The sequence below is a fragment of the Artemia franciscana genome, chromosome 15 (genome assembly GCF_032884065.1).
Source record: "Artemia franciscana chromosome 15, ASM3288406v1, whole genome shotgun sequence".
Lineage (NCBI taxonomy): Eukaryota > Metazoa > Arthropoda > Branchiopoda > Anostraca > Artemiidae > Artemia > Artemia franciscana.
The window spans coordinates 32,076,404-32,100,855 of record NC_088877.1 but is presented as its reverse complement, the minus strand read 5'-3'; the positions used below and the strand labels follow the sequence as shown (position 1 = coordinate 32,100,855).

Genomic DNA, 24,452 nt, shown 5'->3' with positions numbered 1-24,452 from the left:
GGAGCAACAAAAAAAACTTCGTCAATGCCTCGCTTTTTACGCTAAAGTTTTTTAGTGCTTTCAAAAGGGCTATTTATTCTAATTTAAAGAGAGATGAGTCTAGACAGACAAATTTTTTCGACAAGGGATCCGAGAAGGATATCAACTCAACTCCAACCAATCTTTTTCAGTGAAAGCTAAGCCGGGCAGTGACCAGGAGCCTTAAGCAGCATGACATTCTTGGTATTTTTAACTTTCAGGATAAAATAAATCTTCCTATTTAGAACCGTCCTTCAAAGGTGCTATGGATCAGCAAGACTGATAACTCTAATGATTTTTCTCTTTTCAACTATAATTTCTGGTACAATAGGAACAACATAGGCATATAAAGAGAAAGTTAGGCTACTAGATTTTGACAATATCTTCCAATTCCAAATGACTCGCGTAAAATTAGTTTTTCTGTTCTAATGGCGTTTAGCAGAGCATAATACTTGCGCTGGATATGCTATTGATCACAGGGTGCATGACACACTCTTGCAGAACAAGTCTAACTAATTCAAGTCGTGGTGTAGGGTGTTAGTAATTTCCTCGCATGACCTGTTAATGCTAGAAAACAGCCTGGTCATGGCCCTCTAGACTGCAATAGGTTTTAACATTCTTGAACTTTCGGCCGTTATGAATAGCCATAACTTACCTTATGCTTCAGGTCGGGTCCTTGGCTCTTGCAAATGAATCATTTCACAGATTTCAAATGGATCACACATTTTTTATTAGAGTTTCAAGAACTTTACCTTTCTACTCGTTCAAAGAAAATGAGCAGTCTGTGTTTTTATGGTTTTTACTTTTTTTTAAAAAAATCATTTTTGTTAATTCGATTATCTTAGATCCTCCTGTGCCTCCAGAGGCACCCAAGAAGAGTCTCCAGTCGTCTCTGAAACTTGCGGATGCGACGATATCTTCCCACTCCGGCTGTATTGAGGCGTGAAGGTACTGCAGGTCATTGTTGTAGGTACGACGGAGTGTATTTTCGGGTCTTCCTCTGCGGCAGGTGCCTTCAGATAACCAGAAAAATGTAACTTTAAGGATTCTGGAATCATCCATGCGTAGCCCTTGTCCGAGGTAGCTCCATCTACGCCTTCATATGGTCTCAATGAGGGACAGTCGACATGTGATGTTTCTAATTTGCTCGTTCCTTACCTTCTGGGTAAAGTCTACGTAGGCACATGTTTTCAGGACATGTGCAAGATGGACATGGACGGAGAGAGAAAGTACTCGACCTCCAAACTTTTTTGAGTCTTTTGAAGGTTCTACTAGCCTGTGCAATTCGGGCTATGACTTCTTTGACTATTAAACAAAATTTTATATCGCCTGTGGAAACGAACTCGACATAATTGTAAAATTTAGTTTTCATCAGTTGTGAAAATACAGTTGGTCTGCAATATGGTTTTTCCCTCGTTTTGTTTGCATTGAGTCCATTCTGTGTTAACGGAAGAGGGGACAAGGGTTGAATTTGAGGTGAAGTTGTCTTTTCCAAAGTACGAAAATTCATGTTTTCTAGGTATTTCTTGAAAAAAGGGGGATACCCCAGCCCCCTCAAAACTTTTCTCCGCTGAAACTTTTAGCCAGTAGCGTGCATCAAGTGCTTTTTGTTCTAGAAGAAGTATTCGGCACTGTGAACTAAGAAATTAGGGCGTATTGAAATGAAGAACGTACTAACTCTGAAAAACCATTGTTTTTATAGACAGGTAGGTTGGTGCTTTATGAAGCATTTTGAAAATAGCTCAGCCCCCCTCCCTCCTGAAAACAGTGGTTATAGATAGCAAAATTTTATAGGGTTGTAGGTTAGATAAACGACAATTTTTATGTCTGTTTTGTAAAGCATTGAATCGGGTCCTATTCTGTTTAGTATAATACACCTTCGAACAGGCCGCTCGACTACAACCCGTGAAATGGTTCGAGGTTTCTAAGGGCTTGTGGTGTTGATGATTGCTTGATCCATAAATAACGTGTTTTGAACATTTTTTTCTATCAAAATTAAGCAAAATCATTGATACAACTGTCAGAAAAAATTACATGTAGGAGAAACAATGAAGCTTGTAGTTACTCGTTAAGAAACAGATGAAAAACTGAAATTATTTTGAAATGATTCTCAATACTGGGATCTTCCTCTTGGTAAAGAAATTGTCGTGAGATCGATGCCCCAAGATTTCGAAGTGTTTCTGAAAATTGCTTCTCCTCTTTTTTAATCCATGGTCTTCGATCATCTCGAATCTGATAAGGCGTCAGGAAAACATAGATCAATAAACCTATAATGTAACCAAATTGTACAATGAGCTACATAGACGGGTCAGGATTTCATTTTTTTTTTTTTTTTTTTTTTTTTTTTTTTTTTTTTTTTTTTTTTTTTTTTTTTTTTTTTTTTACTGTTAGAAATTACTAATGATTATCTCTACTTAATACAAAATGTGCTTCAAATCTCTTGTATCTCTACTTCAGTTTACTTCCGTTTAGATTTTTTCTGATTTTAATCATGAGAAAAAATCATGAAACGTGTTAACCCATCAACATTTATGTTTCAAAATGTTAAAATTAAGCCCTGTTTATCCAAACATTATGTCGGTCAAAATTAATCCCGCTGACGTGGTCGAGTCAACCGCCTTTTCCAGCAGAAATTCTGAGAAGAAAAAAAAGATAGTGTGGCGCCCAGAGTAACATAATTCTATCAAATTGATCATAAATTTTTGAAAATGATTGATCATGTATCGTCATCTTTGACAAACAGTATATTACCTGCTTCATAGGCATTAAACATATAAAATGGACAACAATCTCTTCAGAAACATAATTTTTTCATAATTGCAAGAGTTGGCGGATGACCTTCCACTTACCCTGAGCGATTTTTGTGATCCTCACGTGAGTTTCGAGTAGGTGTACTTTAGCATTTACCATGGATCACTACATCGCTAGATACCAGCTTTTTGTTTTATCCTAGTTGAATATATTTCATGCTATCTCTTGTCGTAAATTTTTGCGACTCAAAAACTGCAGTTGCCCATCATACGTTTCTTGTAGAGAATACATTTTCCGCGCAGCACAAAGAAGGTATTGATTAGTTGAGAGCAGGGTCGCCACCTCCAGTGATTTAATCACTATTTCTAGTCGTTTTTGTATTGCCTTAAAAATTACTAAATCAGCACATAAATCAATAAATTATTGAACCTAATTACGAAATCAGCCGAAAAAAATCACTGTAATCTTCTGTTTTTCTCACTGGGTGGCAACTCTGGTTGAGAGTATCTCAATATTATTTTCTTTCTTAAGGTTAGTGGGGACTTAAGGCCCAGAAAAAAATTAGGTCTGCACCTGTAAATTTGGCCTGAAAATTGGAAATGCACCTGTATACCTTACAATGCATGAGAGGGGGTTTATAGGTCTGTATGAACAAAAATTTGCCCTTTCGTCGTTGCCGACAGTGAATTTTTTACCTGTGGGCCTGTAGGACAAATTTTGTATTTTATAGTAAATCGTTTATTCATATATAGTAAATTTTATAGAAAATGTTGGACTAAATAGGGATGATTTATTAATAAAATCTATTTCAAATTTAATTATCAATTACATTCGCCGTCACTGGTGACATAATTTCGCTGCTAAATCATATAACCGGAAATAAAGTTAATAAAGACCTTATGCGAAGTTGTTTAGTTTTCAGCACTGACAGGGTAATTTAAAATTATGCTAAAATATTTTTTTTTTAATTTGATTGGAGTTTTAGATTCAGAAATCACAGCTGACCATGTGTTATTGTGAAAAGCTTAACAGGTGTTTTAAATTATTATCTCGCTTTTTTTACTACGATTTTCGTGGCACCAGGCTGATGATAATTTAAGGCTTGATAAGCCGCTAGGCAATGGTTAACATCGGCTTCGTTTCTATAACTGTGTATGTTGAGCCTCCTTTAAAGCGTTCCAAAGACGGTTTTCAGGGATAACTTCCTTCGGGAGATTATTCCAAATGGAGGTGCAGCGTCTTAGAAAGTTAGACTACTCAGAACGAAGTGCCTGCAAATTTTTCACAATGGTTTTCCTCGGCTTTGGTCCTAGAATTGCGTATGTGAACCTCTTTCAAATGTGTTCCAAACACGGTTTTCAGTGATAACTTCCCTCAGGAGACAAGTCTAAAAGGAGGTATAGCATCATAGAAAGTTGTTCTTCAAATACTGAGTAGGCGTTGTCTATGTGTTTGCCACATTGATCTGGAAATCAGTGATGCAAGTATTGCTTGCAGAAAACAGCATTGACACAGTTTAGATGTTGATCTAAGTTTTTAGACTAATTTTGGACATCCTATGGATGAAGCGAACAATACCACCATGGTTCATTATGCCCAATCAGCTAAGAAAGTGTTGAAGCAGTCATGTGAATTGTTTAAAGCCTGTAATGTGATTATCAAAATCACCAGTGTAAACATTGCTCTATTAGGAATGTTTCTCATTTTCATAACTGAAACCAAAGCTAGGAAAAAGGCACGAAAATGTGGCAACCTAATTTGGGCAAAATTATGCCCTTTTTGGGGCAGTTCGTGCTACGTTTCCCCTATGCTTCAAGCGTAAATTTGAAAATATATTTGAAAAAAAAAATTATGGATGTCCGGTTTTTCAAAACGTATCTGATGGTGCAAACAAAACTAATCAAATTAGTTATCATCTAAGTGGCTTAGGTTTTGATTGGACAGTTGCTTGTTCACAATTTTCTGCATGTTTTCTACTTATGTACACAGTCATTCTGACACCACGAAGAGCAATAAAATGCAGTCTGATTGTTGGAGTTGGTCTAGCAGAAACTTACACAGCAATTCATATTTTAAAAATTAACAAAAAACCGGGAATCCCGTTTTCAATGAAAGAGACCACCATATGCAGTTTTTAGTAGTAACAGGCATCAAATTAAATCAAGGAAAAGCTTGTGAAAAACATGGAAAACTAAGCTAAAAATACATGGCATCAAACAGATTAAAAAGGTATAGTTTTCCTTCAGATATGTATTTATTTTAGGCGCAAAAAGCACTGTCACATTTAGGCGGTTGGTTTCGTCTATTTATATTAACGGTTCAATAAAATACGCTCGTGATTCACGGTTCTCGGTCCCAACATGGAAGAAAATGTGGTACTATCTGAATAACTTCAAAAGAAAAATTTCAGAAAATCATCATTTTCAAGTATGTTTAGACCTAAAGCGGGCCCAAAAAACAAAAAATGTTTTTATTCAGATATTCTTGATACTTTGATCGTAAGTATATTTGTTATTTCGTTCTTTTATCTTTTTTATTTTGCTTAAAGATTCAAGGGTGTGGGGTTGAAATATAGCAAAACCCAGAGCTGTTCATATCGAATGAACTATATTCAACCCTTAATTCGCTACCAATAAAACTAGAAACACAGCATTAGGTAAAAAGCAAAGTTTTTTTCTAAGGAATATGCTGTTCAACGTAGCCGTTGAACCGTCACGATACATGACTTGCAACGCAAACGGTTTTTTGCAACAAAAACGCTGGAACATTTGTGCAAAAACATAGATGAATGACCCTCAGAAACACCACTTGAAGAGTTATTTTAACTCTTAAAATGAAGTAAATAACCTTATAGTATTTCTTACAAACGAAAAACTCCTGTATTTCGAAATTTGCCTTAAAACTAAATATTTTATTGGTTTTAATTCTCTCTGCCCTTATACTGTAAAACACAGTTCTGCTAAAATCACAATCTTTTCATGGTGAATCTACTTCGCAAAAATATTGTATTTCAAATTCTGCCGGAAAATAATTCTTTTTCATGGTTTTAAAGCACTTTGTATCAATTAATTTTTCAGACACTCTGATTCAGATAATGATTAGGACTAACTTTAATTCGGCTAAAACAATGCCCTCTTTGTATCAACCGTGTTTCAGAAAAAAACAGTGACTGTAAACACACAAACGGATAGGCTGTTTCTTTTTTCTTTTTTTCTTCTTTTTTAAAACAGAAGCAAGAGAAGACAGCCACGATAAAACAAATACCCTTTTTCTAAAAGGGATAACTCATAGTTTATCTACAAGGATAGGTCAAGTATCTTAAGACTATACAGCAAGTTAGCATTAAAATAGAAATAAACCATTTACCTGTTTTAGCGAGGGTTTCCAAAGGGCCTCTACTCGTTATCCAAGTTTCTTTTCCTCCGCAATGCCCTCCGTCTAGCCAAATAATTCGTTTTATTGAAGTTTTTATCCTTAAAATATTTTAAATGTTAGAAATAAGCACACATCGGTTAATAGAAATGCATTTTAAGTGGGGAAATAGTGGATATTTGAATGGACTAGAGTGGAGAAGGAGCGTGTGTAGCTGTGTTGGCTTCGGTGGCTTGGTACTGTAGTGGGTTCTTAGTAATAGTAGTAATCACATACAGTTTAGTTTATAAGTAGCTGTAAGAAAAATGATTAGACTTCATTATAAAAAAAACAAAACAGATACAGCTTAGGATTGTAGGGTTTGCCCATATTTTATAGATGTAGGATGATAGGTTGCCTATGGGATTATGACATACCAGCAGGGGCCGAGTAAAATACGAATTATCCTCTGATAGAATGGCAAGGATTTATAGGAAATGATTTAGAGGAAGGGAAGCCACGTTAAAGGGAGAAGAGAGAACCTCAGAAAGAGTGAGAATTTTGTTTCCAGCATACATTTTGGTTCTCAAAATATGACGAGGTTTTGATTTTTCTGACAGTTGACAATCTAAACTTCTGAAACAAAAAATGTTTTTAACATATACTAGAGGCTGAAAAAAGACTGTCCTTCTGCAAATGGTTGCTAGCAACAGCCGGAAGACAAAATTTTTCTATTCTTTTTCTTTTGAATTTATGGCTTGTCACATATTCCGACTAAAGTGCAATTCACAAATTAGTGTTCAAATGACCCTTATAGACTACAAGCATAAACTCAACACAATCAATCAGATTGTCTAACCGCTTTTCCCGTATCTTTTCGGGTTCGTAAGATAATTTGAATCAACTGCTTTTACAAAGTACATTAAAATATATCTCCTTTTTTGCTTGTCAAATTTTGGAACTTAAAGCTTAATTTATTTATATTTTTTCTATTTTAGTTTTGGCAGATCTTCGACAAATTTTGACTAGTGCAGCTTTGCTGCATAAATCAAAATTACTGAGATTTTTCTACAGACATGATATATTAAAAATACCTGTATGGTAACCTTAAACAAAAGAAAATGGAAAAAAACTTGCTTAAATTCCCGAGGAAAGAAGAAGATAGATATATAGATAGATAGATAGATACATGTTTATCTACAACAAGAATTAAACCATATAAACAAACAGCGCAAATGCCTAATGGCATACTTAAGCGCGGGGTATATCACTAAAAAAAACACACAAACAAAAGAAATAACCGTCATTACTTTGGCTTAAACTAATGTGCACTTCTTACGGAAATCAAACTTCAACACTCACAACGGAAAACATTATGGGAGACTAGCAACATGATTTCTTAATAACTTCAGAAATTTGTTTCTATCATTACAATTTCTCACAGCTATTGGGATTAAATTCCAAACTTTTGGACCAATATGACGCAAACTAAATCCCACTCGCACGGAAAGAATTATACTAGTTATTACCATTATTACTATTATTGATATTACTAGTTATGATAGAGCAGAACTGTCTATGATTGTTTATATGCTCTTTTAATCCCGGCAAGCATATAGTATTTTCGTTTAATCTAAACTCCCTTAAAGTTTCAACTTATTTTCCTTTGTGTCCTAAGTTGCAGTAAGCTTAGAAGTACTATTAAAATTATACACATAGTGTTTTCTGGTTAGGTCAACATCCGGCACAGCTTACCCGTCTAACTTAATAATGTAATCTGTTATTGTGATATTGCTTTGTCACCCTTTTGACAATCTACATGATCATGGTTCGTTTTGATTTAGTTCAACATCTGCCTAAAAATTCCTTAAACGCTTCACCTTAATACCCCTAGCTTGTTTAGAAGCAATTATTGTAATAGCATTAGTATCAGTATGAAAACATCGTTTTTTTCCAACATCCCCTAAAACAGTCGATGTTCCAACTTAATACACAAATTAGTTAATAAGATACGCTCTTTGGCGATCTAAATGCACATAGTGTCTTTTTTTAGTTCGAATTTTCTATCAATATTCTCTCAAATCTTACCTTCATAGACTTAGCCTTAATGGTGCTAGTATCACAGTAGTTGCAGTGGTAGTAGGAGAAGTTGTTGCAGTGTTAGTGTTGTGTTAGTAGTGGTAGTAGCAGCAGTATTTAGCGGTAGTAGCATATACATCTTGCCATTTGATCAGTTGAACCCTTTCATGATGCCCCGGAAGTTTCACCTTGGCACGATAAGCCGTTTTAAAAATTGTGGTGATTTGCGCTTTTGAGCCCCTTTTGTCTCCCTTTTCATCTTAATGCTCTAAGTCTTACAAGTTTTTGCAATTGAAGTCGTAGTTGGAGCAGTGTTGTAGCAGTAGTGGTATTGGTAAAAGCAGTAGTAGTAGCAGTGTTAGTAGTGACATGCGTATATTACCTTTGAATGAATGAATGAACTTTATTACCCGTAAAAGTATAAAAAACACAAAGTACGGAGTATTATAAATAAACAAAAACAATAAACAGCGAAGAAAAAAAAAATTCAAACTAACAAAAGATAACATGGACTAATTAACCAGTATCAATACGGAAAAAAAGCTGCAGAGGGTCATAAACGTGAATAAAGTTGATAGTCTTTTTACATAAATCATCACTGGAAGACCGAATCTGAGAAGGCACATCTATTAAACCAAATCGAGCAATTATTTTTTTGTTTCGGTGCCATCTAGGAAGCCGGAGGAGGAATTTGCAATATCTGAAATAAGCCGTACGTAGAGTATGTCGATCTTCCTTACGAAACAGATGAGCCAGCCTGATAAGAACAAAATACAGGGGCGCAATAAGCGTTATAAATCATGCACAAACCGTTGCGGTTATAACGGCTTTTGTTTGGGAATATTTTTCCGTAAGCGACGCGTAGGTTTTTCACGGTTTGATTCACTAGGGATGAACAGGTATTGGAAAGTGAGGGCCGAAACACAGACCAAGCCAACTAACTAAAGAAGAACATGGTAGAACTGCAGTCCCAGCAACGAATGGAGCAACCGCATAAGGGCTATTAAAACAAATAAACTCGCACTTAGACGCACTAACTGACAGTCCAATCTTAGATAGTTCATTGGTTAATATAGTAAAATTAGAAAGTAATCCACGGCGAGTCCTGGCAACAAGAAGAACGTCATCTGCATATGCAATAGAAGACAAACCAATATTACCGTAAAAACCAGAACTTTTAAGGGACGCAGGCACGATGCAAGCACGCATTTAAATATACTAGGAGACAATACGGCACCTTGCCGAACTCCCTTATTAATTTTTACCGGGTCAGATATTGGGTCATTCCAGGTAACTTGAATTTTAGACTTTGAATACCAAGAAGACAATAAACTTAGTACGGAAGGATTAACACCTGAAGAAGCAAGGGAAAATAGAGCATGAGAGTGCACAATATTGTCCAAAATTCCGGAAATATCAACAGTAAGACAATATAAAGACATTTTAGTTTTTACGGCATCTTTCATGAGTCGGCTTAAAACATGATGTGCATGGGAGCAACAGAAACTTTTCCGAAAACCAAATTGAAAAGGCGTAAAATCTCAGTTCGACTCAATTTCTGGTAGTTACAAATGTTCAAGCAACTTACTTAAAAAACACGATACTGTAATGGGACGATAAGTTTCACATGACGTGGGGTCCTTGCCTCGCTTTTGAATAGACGTTACACGGCCACAAAGGAAACTATCAGGAACAAGCGACTGTGCTAAGCAAGACTGTAAAAATATTTGTAGATGGTTAAGTGGAGCAGGACAATCATAAGCAAAAAATCGGTAAGAAAGGCCGTCACCATCAAGACTATTTGAACACTTAATTTTTCTTAAAGCCCGGCGAATTTCAGATATTGCTACAGGCTGGACATGAGCCTGCAGGAGACGGTATGGTAAAAGCGGTTTAAGCAACTTATAATAAAAAGACTGTAGAAAACTATTAAATACACTGAACACACGCTTATAATGATCACCAAAATTAGCTAGCTGGAGACAAGACAGGGTAGATGGGGAACATTTCTCACTATTAATAACCTTATTCCAGGAGGCCTTATATAAACAAAATTAGCTAGCTGGAGACAAGATAGGGTAGATGGGGAACATTTCTCACTATTAATAACCTTATTCCAGGAGGCCTTATTGGTGGGGCCTGGCCATGCATTCAAGCGTTCTCTCTTCAAACTGGCCTTATATTCAAGTTTACTCTTTTGTTTCACAGAGAAAACAGCTCCGGACGATGGTCGGTCACATGATATCCACATACGTAGCCAAAATTTGCCTTTTTGCTTAGCACGTTTTACTTCAGGATCAACGTTCCAATTAGGCTTTCTTGTACCAATCCGAACTTTATCCATAGGCACTGCAGCTTTGGAAGCTGATTTAAGGCAATGGACAATTTGATAATAATAGCAATTTAGGTCAACTCTACTTGAAGGCGAGGAAACTGACGTTTGCAGCAGGTGGTATGGCACTTTTATGGTCGACAGTAAAGCAGTTAGCGTAGCAAGGTATAGTGGGACATTAGCACGATCCCAGTTCAACTTCGTATTCCACTTCGGCTGAGTCGAAAGTGTTTTGCCAGATAGCTCACAGGACAAATTACAGCTAAGAATAAGGTGATCGTCATCAATCTTCTCTTCGTCCACCCTGACAATCGATGATATTAAGCTGGAACTGGAAGAGATCACGTGAACCAGGTTCGATTTTGAACAGCCTCTGTTATGAATATACGTGAATGGAAGGCTCTTAACTGCGACGTGATATATGCTAGGAAGTGATTCTAGCAAGAGGATTGACCTATCAGAGGTACCAAGAATGTCACGATTAAGGTCACCAGCTAAAACCCTATTTAGGTCTTTCAAACGTAGACTTTCGAGTAGAGACTTTAAACTGGAGCAACATTTAGCGAAAGATGTGAACGATGCTATAGAACGTCGATCGCAAGGTAAGTAAACGTTTATAAAGGCGGTACTGTCACATTGAATCGCTAAGAACGGAAGAAAATTGCTAGGCCACCGAAAGGGCGGCCTCTAGTTTTCTTGTCCTCTTGCGAAAAAAATGGTGGACAGAAGATCGCTTCAGGCTAGAAACGTTTGATTTGGTCAAAAGATGTTCTTGCAAGAACACTGTGTCATGGACTAATAAATCATTAATTAACAAGTCTTTGTCTTTTGAGCCGTTAATATTGAGAGAAGCAAAACCTAAAATGGTGGCTTGGTTCATTTTGGAGCAGAGTTCAGAGCGCGTTTGATCACTGGGCAGTTCATACTATAGGAAACATGAGCTTCGCCGCAGTTGGCACATTTCGGAGCCTCTAAGCAAGGATTGTCTTTAGTATTGGAATGGCATCCAGAACATTTAGAGCACTTCATCTCATTCGGGGCACATGGGCAGTGAGCTAACGAATGATGGATACTTTGGCATCTAAGACACCGTCTGGACAGTTCTTTGTATTCCGATATTTTAAAAGACTCGTAACCCAAGCGCATACCTGTAGCGATGGCAGATTTTAGTGCAGCGGAATCAAGGAACTCTAAACGGAATGTATGAGAAGAGCCGATCTGGCTGGCCTCAACAAGACCAGGAATAGCGGAGATGAGTATACTGCTAGAAACACTATCGGGAAGTCCCCTAATTACTCCAAGAGGTTTGCGATCAATCACTTTAGCAAGAATATTTGGATAGCTCGCAACAGCAGATGCGGCAAGAGAATTGGCGAAAACTTTATCCCGTGTAACAACAACCCATCTTTTCCCTACCGAATCGGATTTTATCGACATAATTCCGTCACATCCGGTGAAAGAATCAAGCTTTTCCTTGCGAGAAACGGGGTCTCTTAGTTCTGGAGGCGGATATTTAAGAACGACGGCGTACGAGGGTTTGCGATTGGTACCCTTACTATCTGAGACCAAAGAACTATTTATAGACGTTGCTGGACTATTGAGGTGAGCAAGCGATTTTAACTGATCAGGACACTGGTTGACTTTTGCGGTAAGGATATAATAAGCTGACGCCGGAATGCTAGGGACTTCAGAGGGGGATTTGATCACGAACTCTGAAATATCAATATTTTCTGCAGAGCAGCGAGAAAGAGTAGCGATAATGTCCGACGATGAACTATTCTTAGCACTGGGTCCCGAACGACGAGGTATAGGCTCATCTGGGAAGCAATTGCTATATAAAAGTTTCTTAGCGCCAAGAACATCTTCATACGGGAAAAAATCAGTAGCGTATTTCACAATCAACTGATGGTCCAACCCCTCATCGAGATTGTGCTGAGCAAAATTCAATACTGGGCAATAATAAAGCGTACAGGTATTCCAATTGTCCATGATAAGCAAATTTCACTCACGACTCGGCTACAGTCCAAAAACAATTAAGCGAAAAAGGTATATCCACAGAGAAGTTCCCAAGAAGCACAATTATGAAATGATCCACACTGGCTAAATGAATGCAATGAGAATAAATAATAACTTATCTTTGAGTGGCGCAAGTAATCCAGTGATTTGCAAGTAATCCGAATATTTCAATGCACTACTCAGATGATAGTAGTGCTGAATACTAACTCACAGCCACAATCCATAAATAATCCTTAAGCCATAATCATATACAAGTTTATAAATTTATCTAACAATTTTCAATTACAAGTTCAAAAGTATTTCACTCGTTATTTATTCCAAACAGGTACAGAGTTAATCCGGCTTAAATTCAATTTGTTGTTGACTGGTCAACTACCAAAAGAGAACTTTTTGTTGGTTGGTCTTCCCCTTTAAGTATTTTCTGAATGTTCCAACTTAATCCATTCTCGGGATACGCCCTTTTGACAATCTGCATGCACATAATGTGTTTTGATTTAGTTCAAATGCACCCTCAATATTCTGTCAAATTTTCAGCTTCATTTGATTAGCCTTAATTTTACTAGTATCATAGTAGTAGTGGTAATAGTAGGAACAATAGTAGCAGTGATAGTGTATTATTAGTAGCAGCAGTAACGGTAGTAGCAGCAGTATTAATAGCAGAAGTAGCAGATACATTTTGCCTTTTGGTCAACTAAATATACCACTAATGATACCCCTGAAGTTTCCTCTTGATATGATAATCCTCTGAAGTTTCCTCTTGATAGTGGTAATAGTAGTAGTTGTGGTAGCAGTAGAAGCAGCGGTAGTCGTAGTAGTAGTTGTAGCGTGCAAATATTGCCTTTTTGGTTGATTATTCATCTCCCTTATCATTTCCTGAAAGTTCTAAAATAATATACTCAATTGTTCCTGATTTACGCCCTTTTGACAAACCATATACACATAACATGTTTGATTTAGTTCAACACTCCCCTCAACATTCCTTGAAAGACTCACCTTAATGCCCTTCGTATTTTGCGAAGTAGTAGTCAAATATGCATATCTTTTCTCAGTAACATATACTATATTTAAACAATGAACAAATTTCCTTACTTACAACCCTTGCCCTCAGGTCTCGAAGTTGATATCCCTAAACGCATAATTACGGAACCGCCAACATTGCTGAAAAAATAGATGTCTCAAAGCTTTGTTTGGATGTTTATTTTTGAAAATGATAGGTGTGGGGGGGCTGGTTGCTCTCAAAACACTTGATTCTTAAAAAGGGAACTATAACTTTCAGTTTCAAATCATATGAGCCTCATCTGAAGTTTATACGACAACCCATTCCATAAAAACCCTATGCCTCCAGGGCATAACTTACAACCCTTATCCCAGGGTTCTGGGGGGTTGTTTCAACCCTGGAGGCATTGTTATCTGTTTTTGGACTATTTTGTTTTAACATGGATATTTTACAATTTCAATCAGATACTTTACGTGAAAAGAGGGTAGTTAGGGAGGGCTAGTTGACCTACATCACTTTTGACTCTAAAGCAGAACTCGAACTTCCAGTTTTCAAAAAAATGAGCCACCTCTTAAGTTTACATAACCATACCTTCAATAAAAACCTTAAATGCACCCGGAGCATAACTTACGATCCTTACCTCTGGGCTCTGGTGGTTTGTAAAAACCCCAAAAGCCTTGTTATATGATCTTTTGACTAAATTGAATAAAATGGATATCTCAAAATGTCTATTGTCTGCATTTCGGGGAAATACGTGATGCGGGGAGGGGGCAGCTGCCCTCTGATCACTTTGACTCTTAAAAATGGGAATTCAAACTTCTGATTACCTTTCCAATGGGACCCCTCTGAAGTATATACGACCACCTTTTCTACAATAACCTTATATGTCCCCAGGGCATAACTTAAAACCCTTGCCCAGGGCTCTAGGGGGCTGTGCCAACCCTAGAGGTATTGTTTTATGTATTTTGGAATATTTTGAACAAAATGGCTATATCACAATTTAAACCAGATGCGTTTGGTGAAAAGTGGGGTAGTCAGGAGGGACTAGTTGCCCTCTATCACTTTTGAGTCTTGAAAAAGAACTAGAATTTCCAATTTTTCCACCAAATGAGACTCCTCTACAGTTTGCACAACCATTAATTCCATAAAAGCCTTAAATGCCCCCGGGATATAACTTACAGCCCTTGTCCCCAGGCTCTGGGGGTTTGTTTCAACCTCAAAAGCCTGGTTATATGATATTTGGACTATTTGAAATAGAATTGCTATCTCTAAATTTCAACTGGATGCATTTTGGGACAATACGACGTGTGTGTGTTTGAGGGGGGGGATAGCTTCCTTCCAACCACTGTTACTCTTACCATGGGAACTATAACTTCCGATTACCAATCCAAAAAGCCGCCTCCGAAGTTTATACGACCACCTTTTCTATAAAAACCTTATATGCCACTATGGAATAACTTACACGGCTGTGGGGAGTGGTCATCCTCAAAAACATAATTTCTGGAACTTTCAACTACGCTGAACAATATAGCTATCTCAAAATTTTAATTGGACGTGTTAGGAAAAATGAAGGGCGTGATTAGAAAGAATATCTAAGACAGGTAAAATGGAGCCCTAATTTTTCTATAACCAAATCTAGTTTGCGGCATAACAATTTTTACCATTTGGATTTGCCGCTACGGCAGATATAGGACCCAAACTTTTTCATATCTCTACTATATAACAACAAGAAAAGTTACATTTCAAACGTTTTCACGAGGAAGCCTGTTGTGTGTTTCTTTACCTCCAACTAGAAAAAAATGTTCTTCCGTAAACAATTGTCGATTTGAAAAAAAATTCAATTTTTGTTGTCAGGTAAGTATATAAAGATAAATTTTTCAGTCCCTTTTTAAAAAAATTTAAATTTACTTACTTATCTGTTTCTGTTCCAGAAAATGTTGAATAAAAATGAAATTCATGCACAAGTTGGTTAAGAACTACACATCCTTTTGAAAACCCAACTAAGGTTAGATTTACTTCAGAAAGATCTAAAGTTTTCAGTAAGGCATCAATTATTTTTTGAAGGTGTAAAAGTGCATAGTGCAGAGGTTCGTGTATTGGGTTGCCCATGGCGTCGCAGCGGACGTAGTTTGAAAACGATGCGAAGGTTCCCAACTCCATCCTGTAAGACAAATTTATTTGCTTATTTAACTTTATGGAACGTACAAAGAGGGATGTCGAAGTAGAAATACACGCAGATTATTTGCTCAGGGGGCAGAACTCCAGAAAACATGGCAAATACATTCAAATTATTTTAAGAATACAAGAAGCGATAGGACAAATCGTAATATTCTTAAGAATTAAGTGGAGAGGGTGCATGTTACTGCACATATGCCTGAGTCTTTGGGACCCGGAAACCCGTCCTTGCTTTCTTTGATGGTTTTAAAACACCCTTAATATTGCTAAGTAACAATCTGGAGTATCATAAAATCAAGGTAGAAATGTTCGTATCTTGATTACTCCAAAATGGTTTGACCTCTCAGACCACACCCCTCTCCTCCCTTGTTCAGCTACTTAACTGTAACTGTTGAAATGAATATATGATTTTTTTTTTATAAGGCAAATGTTTTTTTTTTTTTCTTTTATATCCTCCATAAGTAAATTTATTGCAAGAATTTAATCTCACTTTTTGCAATATTGCCAAGAAACTCGGAAAAATGAACCAAAATACTAATTGCTTTCTTTAAAATAAATTAACCGATAATTTAAGAATAATAGAATGGATAAACTTATCATTTCAGTGCGTGCCCTATTGGGATAGGAAAATAACCTTAAAAATTTTGATTTGCCTTAAAAGCATTATCATGCAGCTTAATTAGAGAGGCACCTATTTGGGTTCTTTAGTCCAAAGCATTAAGTTAAAATTAGCTGTATGAGTTTTTGCTGCGAAATATACATTCTTCACATCAAAAATTAATAGATGGCGCTCTGGCATATGCAATGATATCTTCAATATGATTTGTTGCTGTTTCCTGTTTCATGTCTTTTCCTTTTGATTTTCAGTCATTTTTTATTTTGTGTAATTTTACGCTTGTCATCGATACTGAATATTAATTCCTCCTTTTATCCTTTACAGACGCTAAAATAACATATTCTTTATTCAATTGTAATTTTCTGCAAAGCAGTTTGTCATCTTGTGTAATTTTACATGCGTTATAGATACTAAAAATGATATGATCACTCCTGGTGGCGCAAATGATATAGTTTTTGCCCTGAAAATGTGCTTATAAATATGATGTCACTCATACGGTTTTTTTTTTCCAAAATTAAGTTTCCAAGCGAATTTTCTCAATCTCTTGACCTATCAAGAACGTTTTTTTTTTTTCAAACAAAATAATGCCAGGATGAGAGTTTCCAATAAAAAAGTATGGAGTCTCAATTTTCTGAAAAAATTAATATATACATTAATAAACAATTAACGCTCGTTTAAAAAGAGTAGATTATTTTCATATAATAATATGAATATAACATTATTATTCATTTTACTATTTTCTAATAGGGATTTGGGAGGGTATTTATATTGTTTTACCTGTTGTTTTATTTATAATTAGAAGTGTGTAATTTATCGATTGTGTTTCGATACATTCGATCTGAAAATTTTCCTGTCTAAAGTAAATACGACTTATACACAAATTCAATTAAAAACGGTTTTACCAGTTATATTACAGAACCAGTTTGTGGACCTGTCCCAAAAAGTCCTTTTAGGTTAGCTGCTTAAAAAGGCAAAAATCACATAAAAACATGTTCTTGATTTTTATTCACCTGAATAAAATGCCTCGTTTTATCTATCAGTCCTCGTTGAACTTCGTTGAAGTAATTATTCTGGGTCTGTTTTAATTTTTTCATTTTAGTTTTAAAGATCACATTTTATTATAAGAATTATTTTATTTATATAAGTGTTTTGCTGAGGACGGTTGTTAGATATAGCGCCAAAACATTCATTTAAGGTTTAAATAAATTTTGTCATCTTGGAAATACCCTGTTGTTTTACCTGTTGTTTGATTTATAATTAGAAGCGTATAATTTACCGATTAGCTTTCAAAACATTCGATCTGAAAATTGTCCTGTCTAAATTAAATAGGAAGATAGTGGTAAAAAAAAATCAAATTATAGAATTGCTCTCGTCTTAGAGTATTTATTCATAAATCAGTTGAAAAAGTCATACCTTACGGTAAAGAGCGGAGGTTTGAGGGTGGCAGTATCCCCCTCCTATATCAGACAATATCTGCTCATTTTCAGTTTTCGCTCTTCAGTTTTAATTGGAAAAATCTCTTTTTTGAATTTAACTTATATTCAGGGTTTTTAGGGAGTTTGCCAACCATGGGGTCAATTCAAGAAAATTTAGGTGGAAAATGAAAGTTCGAATAGGATAAAGCCTTTTATTAGACAGTAATAATAACATTCACAAAATATACTGGATATTTTTATCACATGTACAGTGACCGTTATCAGCAGAGCAAGAAATCAAAATTACCTACGTCATTTAGGGGGAAGGAGCAAAGTGTATTTTCAAATCTAGGGGGGGGGGACCTTTTTCAATGAAATTCTCCCCCGGGAAATCATTGGTGAAGTGTATAAAAACGGCGGTAATTGTCGAGATAGAAGGTATTTTGTATCTTCTGGACCGTTGCCAGTAGGATTTTAGTTTTGTTTAGTATTGCTACGTCTCGATTTTGACATTAGAGTTCGGTTTAGTAATTGTCTTCAAAGTAAATAAAAAGACAGAAAGAAGGGAAAAAGAAACATACCTGCTGGGCTTTATGACCAATACTGGGACATGGTTATTTTCTGACAGAAGTTTTGCTGTTCTTTGCAGATTCCACTCAGAAAATCTTTTATTGTCACGATGCTTTTCCATGGCTTCTGGCTCATCCTAAGGAGCATAAAAAAACAGCTTAAATTTACATTAAAGCCAACAAGGGAAGGGGATTACAATCTAGGCCGTAACCACGGGGGCTCTGGGTTCGAACCTCACCCCCTTCCCCTGCAAAAAAATATTCGTCCGAATCATAAAAACGTAGCAAAAATAAACAAAACATTGGTCTGTTTTTAATTTTATTGTAATACCTTCTCCACCCCCCCCCCCCCTGAACAAAAATCCTGGGTACACTCTTGATCACAATTTAGATGAATCAAAAATGTAATTTCCACATATTGTGGAAGTTTGACCCATATTCTTTGAGATTACTGAACTTAATAGCTCCAAAATTTTGCAAAAGCACTGGAAATTTCGATTCAATCGTTTTATGTCATGTTTAAGCTTTATGTTGCAGCTCTACATTCAAGCTTTATGTTATGAGCTCTGTGTCCAAGTTTAAGCTCTGTGTTCCAGCCCTGTGTATATATTTTGTGTTCTGAGCTCTATGTTTTAAGCTTTGCGTCCATGTGTGATCTCTATACTCGAATCTCTAGGTTCTAAGCTTTATTTCCGTGCTTAAGTTCAATGTTCCATCAGCTCTTTCTAACTCTTGAGTCTCACAGCCACTTAAGTGTTGAACCTCAATATAGAAAATTTTATTCAGATCCAAACCTATCAGCTCTTGACTAACTTAAATATAAAGCTAAATTGAAAACTGTATCCTAGTTCTGAATCCAATAACGGAAAGCTCTGTCCAAAGTCCAACCCAGCTTATTACCGGGAAAAGATAAGCAGATTTATTCCTTTTCTGCCTTGTATAAAAGAGTACTCTGAGGTTCTAGATTTGACGACCCACCCCTTCCCCAGGATTAATAGAAGTATATAGATTTTGGCTATCTAATGGCTAAGAAACCTAAGATACCTTTTTCCTCGGTATGACGTTTAACTTTTTACTGGATATGCCGGACGGACCTGCCTGGCTTTCTTTGGCTTGGTCCATATTGCTTAATGTGCTACTGAAATTCCAGAATCAAGCCAATGGAATGTTTGTCAATAGCTTTGGTGACAACTTATCTATTTGAATAATGCTGGACGAGCTGGAGTATAACACTTTTATTTGACGTTGCTTTTTAGAAACAAAAAAACGGCAAAGGTAAGCAACAGGGTTTCAATATTTTTTACGTTTGTGTAGCATTAATATTTTTGGCAAGCTATATAGCTCAAGACAGCGCAGTGGACAAAGCCTTAGCCAACAACTCTGATGGTTGTGGTTCAAACCTGCCTTCCTAAATCCCTTTTCCTCGATGAATGGCAATTCTTGAGGTAAAATAAAATATAAATTCTCTGAAACGTATTATAAATTACAGATGTTTGTAGTCAAAATTTCGGTCGAATTATTCATTCTTGTGACAGAAAATTTCACAAAATCAAAACTATTGCTTTTTTTTAGCTGGAAAAGTAGTGAAGAGCCAACCAAAACCAGCAAGTCCAGCAGTTGAGCTTACCCGGCAAATAGCAGGAAATAAAGATAATGTCTGGTTATTCTAAAAAAGCAACATGCATACGTCTATATTTAAGACGTAAAGGCTCTGCTAAATTAGTTTTTTTCTAAACAAAACTTTCCCTTTATTTTGAACAAAAATTATAACTAAGACCATAGTACAACCACTTATTTTATAGAATAGATATTAAAAGTAGGTGACGTTTGTAACGTATATAGACACGGTGTATAAGGAAATGGCACCAGAAAGGGTAGTTTTTGGGTGTCATGTGGCACTTAATCGAATGCTTTCAAGACAAATATATAAAGTCACGTAAATGTAAGCATTAGCTTTAATTCTAGTATTTAAGCATTTTTTAGGATGCTCCAGTGGCCTGTTAGTACTGGAGAAAAGAACAACAACAAAAACGAATAAAAAGACACATCAGGGCCACCCAAGCTTAAAATATGATTTTGTCCGCTTTCCAAGATAGAGAAGAGGGGGAGGGGTGAAAACCTCCTGTGAAGAATTATCAGCCATGACAATTCTAATGGCATAGTTTGTATTCGATCAATCACAATTTTAAGGGATTTTAAGTTCTGAAACTCCCGAAAATTTGGTTTTTGTAATTAATTTTAACTATTAAGCGTTCCCTTTCCTGATCAGCTTTAAATAGGTATTCTATTCATTAGGAAATTTCTGTGAAAGGGCGGTTTCATTAATTCCAGTTACTCTGGGCTGTGGTTCATTGTTATATTGAAACTATTGCTTCCATTGAAATTACATGAATATTTTTGGTGGCTTGCTTGAGGTCAGGCGGTTTTGCGCTGCGAATGATTGTTAGTTGTGCTGCGATGTGCTGCGATGATATCGGTTTTGAAACATTATTGTGAATGATCATTCACAGTGAGTTTTGACCTTTTTTCGTGAGACTGAGAGAGCAAAGACACAAATAAAAAGTTAGCGAATAAAATGCTTCGTTTCGCTCTATTTTGCTTTTATGTCTGCGTCCACACCACACTGCAGCGTAATTGTCACTGATTTGTAGAAAGTATAATTCCCATTGATATTTACGTAAAGAGTAAATTAGGGAAAACAGAGTTCTGTTGTATTTTAAGTTTCGGCATTCACGGCACAGTCAATTTGAATAACACCAGAAAACCACTAACTTGCGGAGTTCCTGAGGTGTTTTCATATCCACCTCTACACGACACCACAGAGCAATTCTTAATGATTTAAAGGAAGCAAAATATCAGCTCATGATTATGTGAAGAGTACATTTTGCATAACTAAGTTCACTAATCTTTTATATCTTAGCACGTAGTTATGGCACACAACGGTTATTAAGGATTTCAAAAAACTACCTGCACATCACCTCCAAAGTACACAAAGAGATGCTGAAGCAATGTCCTGTGACCTTTATTGTAGAAAATAACTGAATCTGTGCGTCCATCATGGCCACGAAGCGTAAAATGACGGGAATCTGATGAGCCTAATTTAAAAGAAAAAACGATTTCACTATTCATACCACCATTTCTGGAGGGATTTTCTAATTGGGTCATCACGTTTCCTTTAAGGATACGGTCAGTGGGATCAGATTGTCTAGATTTTAACAGATTAATTTGGCTTCTCCATTGGAATACTTAGCACAATATCTAGCTTCATTTATCGTTGCTGTTTTGGGCCCCAATTGGCCCCTAAATTGTTCGTTGCAGTCCCACAGGTTTCAGACAAAGCTAGAGTTTTATCAATCTCCATTCCCCTTCGCGCGTCATAAAAATTCAAAAAGTGTTGCTGTATAGCAAGCATAAATCAGGCAAAAGTATTAAAGAAGCAAGCAAGATAGTTACTTCCTGTCATCTATTTATCAACAGTCATGAATGAAATTATCACTATTAGCATCTTAAAATATACAACTATATTTGGAACGTTATATTTTCACATCTAGATAACTTGCTCTTTCGCTTTCTGGCACTTCATTTCTCTGTACAGTACTTCATTTCTCTGTTCAGAGGAGCGCCTTCAAACTGCTATTTTAAGCACTTATGGCTTGTTTGAATATCAGGTTTTCTCTTTTTCATTTAATTAATTTTGTTTTTCTTATCACCTTCGACACATATGCGATTTTTTTAGGAAACATCGCGATCAGACTCAAAAATCCCATGTTAACGCGATAATTGATATAGGGCTCACACATTAGTTTTGTTCGCATCCAATTTCAAAACAGCAAAATGATTCCAAAAAATTTCAAAACAGCGAAATGGCCCTTATAAATTTTTCAGAAGGAAGCGCTTATAGTGAAAAAAAAAACTTTTAGGAATGGATCCTGAGCCTGTATAATGGCCTGGAAAAGCCTTACGAGATTCCTACCCCTTTTCCTACATGGGGCACTTGCCATTGATGAACTTCAATGAACTGTGTGTTACAAATGTGAAACTTCCACTCATTAGCCTTCAGCAGAAATAAGGCCTAAGAAATAATGCTCAAATCTTTCCAAGATCCTGATTTGTTACGTTTCAAAGAATTTACACAAAATGCTTTGTTTTAATTTGAAAAAAAGTTTAAAATCCAATCCAAACGATTGGAATTTTGTTTTTAAAACCAGTAGTCAAAGAAAAGTAAACTTAACCAAAATGACGGGCAAAATTCCTTTTTTTTTGTGAAAGTTGGTACCTCTATCTTATATGAAATCTGGACGGTCAAAAACCTTTTCCAATTCAGTTCCTTTAACTTATTAGTAATTCAGATGCAATTCATAACTCCAATTTATCGGAGAAGTTGAGATTCATAAACTTCCGACAATAATTCGAAAATCGGTAATATTTTGTCCGAAAATCGTAACAGCTGTAATTATTGGATGTTTGGCCGAAAATTAATACTAGATGCAAAAATCATATTTGTGTAAGTTTAGGGTTAGAATTCATTTTTTTAAGCTCCTGAGTTTAATTCAAAGTAATTGATACATGATAATGAGTGTGTTCTAGTAGTCAATCGTAAATAAATGATAACTTACAATCTGTTATTATATTTGTTCTATTACAATGGATATAACACAAATAATTAGCAATTTGTGCTACTTTAAGTAGAAACGGACTACAATGTCGGACCCTTTTAAATTATCGTTTTAGAAGCGAGATTGGCTGTTATCTACTGTTATTATGCGTACAAGAAGTTACTGACCATTAATGTAAGTGACGTTTTGGAGCACAAAATACATTTTCATTGAGTGCATTCGGACTTGAGTTCACTATTGTTGAACTGCGGTAAACTTCAACTGTTTTACCCTCTGTAGTCAAAGCCACTGTGGACTGTGATTGTTTTACATCCGAAGTCTAGTTGACTTATTCGTAATTCCTGTTACTGAGTAGAGTTAGTGCGGAGTCACTTAGAATGTTGGCAATTTCACTTAGGGATTTCCGAATTATTTGAAAAGACTGCATTTAAAAGTACTACTTGGGCATATAAAAAAGACTCCATTTAAGTTCTTCGGAAATTTTTCCAGGCAATCTGACACTTACCTTACTGACAAAGAAGCAAATTTTCGATGTTTTGACCTTATCAGAACTAAGATTCACTATAGTCAAGTCAGCTACCGCAGTGAACTCTATATTAAAAAATTAAATATTTAATATGTTATTGTTAGACAGCAGTTTTATATAAAAGTTTAAAATAATTATTCATACCTACTGTGCGGAAACTCTATAGAAAATGAATATTTTGGTAAAATTAAAAAAATTTCTTTTTTTTGTCTTACCTTCCATTTCGGAATACTTCTAAGAGCACTTAATATCTAGATACACTTTGAACGATTGCTTAGTTAGGCTGTTTTAATAGATGGCTCTTGTTTTCAGTGTTACAACCATCAATGCCCTCAATCCAGTTTAGGAATGCCTTACTGACCATTCATTAATTACTTTCTTCTAGTGTAAGAAACACTATTTAATTTAATGAGCAAAACACTGCCTTTCCATTTACAAGTGAAACAGAAATATATGTAAAACGGGTATTTTTTAGTAAGGCAGTGCAAACAAAATAAAAAATTATTAGTATACAAATAATAATAAAAGTCTGAATATTTTGGGTTCACATCCTTTAGCTTAAATTTTGGTACTTACATGATATAGCGACGACACTTGTTCTTCATTTGAGCAAAACCGGTTTCTTTGCCTGCATTCAGAGATAATTAGCTTAGACTCAGTGAGATAAACTACTGTGCTGGCAATTTTAATTAAATATTTAATATTAGATATAATATTAATATTAATATAATATTAATATTAATATAATATTAGATATAATATTCAGGCTGGTTAGATATATAATATTATGTATTCTAGGAGGCCTACTTTCTATAATTCTTTGATTTTTTTTCCCATAATTTTACAAAAGTATTATATTTTCATCATACTTTGGTATATTTCATTAGGATAGGGTGTGGTCGCTATAACACACAAGTACCTAAATTTTTAATCAACAAATAGAACCTGCCTTAACGAACATAAAAAAAATCAGACAAACGCTATACAGAAA

General features: G+C 35.8%; 2 protein-coding genes across 3 annotated transcripts in view; one reads left to right on the top strand and one right to left on the bottom strand.

Moving 5' to 3' along the window:
• LOC136036368 (chitooligosaccharidolytic beta-N-acetylglucosaminidase-like) overlaps positions 1-24,452 on the top strand; it is a 579,146-nt gene that overhangs the window by 436,935 nt on the left and 117,759 nt on the right. The window lies entirely within an intron of this gene.
• On the bottom strand, positions 2,056-24,347 carry LOC136036371 (mitochondrial protein C2orf69 homolog). 2 transcript variants are annotated; one of them, XM_065718545.1, is made up of 6 exons: positions 23,677-24,347; positions 21,287-21,414; positions 18,332-18,456; positions 15,457-15,705; positions 6,136-6,242; positions 2,056-2,285 (listed from the first exon to the last, which is right to left on the bottom strand). In XM_065718545.1, the coding sequence occupies exons 1-6, from the start codon at positions 23,681-23,683 to the stop codon at positions 2,080-2,082; spliced, it is 822 nt and encodes a 273-aa protein (XP_065574617.1). In that variant the 5' UTR covers positions 23,684-24,347; the 3' UTR covers positions 2,056-2,079. The 2 variants fall into 2 exon arrangements, with proteins under 2 accessions (XP_065574617.1, XP_065574618.1); XM_065718546.1 differs by lacking the exon at positions 21,287-21,414.

Excerpts from the sequence above, each read along its gene's own strand:
- LOC136036371 (XM_065718545.1), bottom strand. Across the intron at positions 15,706-18,331 it reads TTGGTCATAAAGCCCAGCAG|GATGGAGTTGGGAACCTTCG; the intron begins GTATGTTTCTTT and ends TTTGTCTTACAG. Across the intron at positions 6,243-15,456 it reads TCTGGAACAGAAACAGATAA|GATAAAAACTTCAATAAAAC; the intron begins GTAAGTAAATTT and ends AAATATTTTAAG.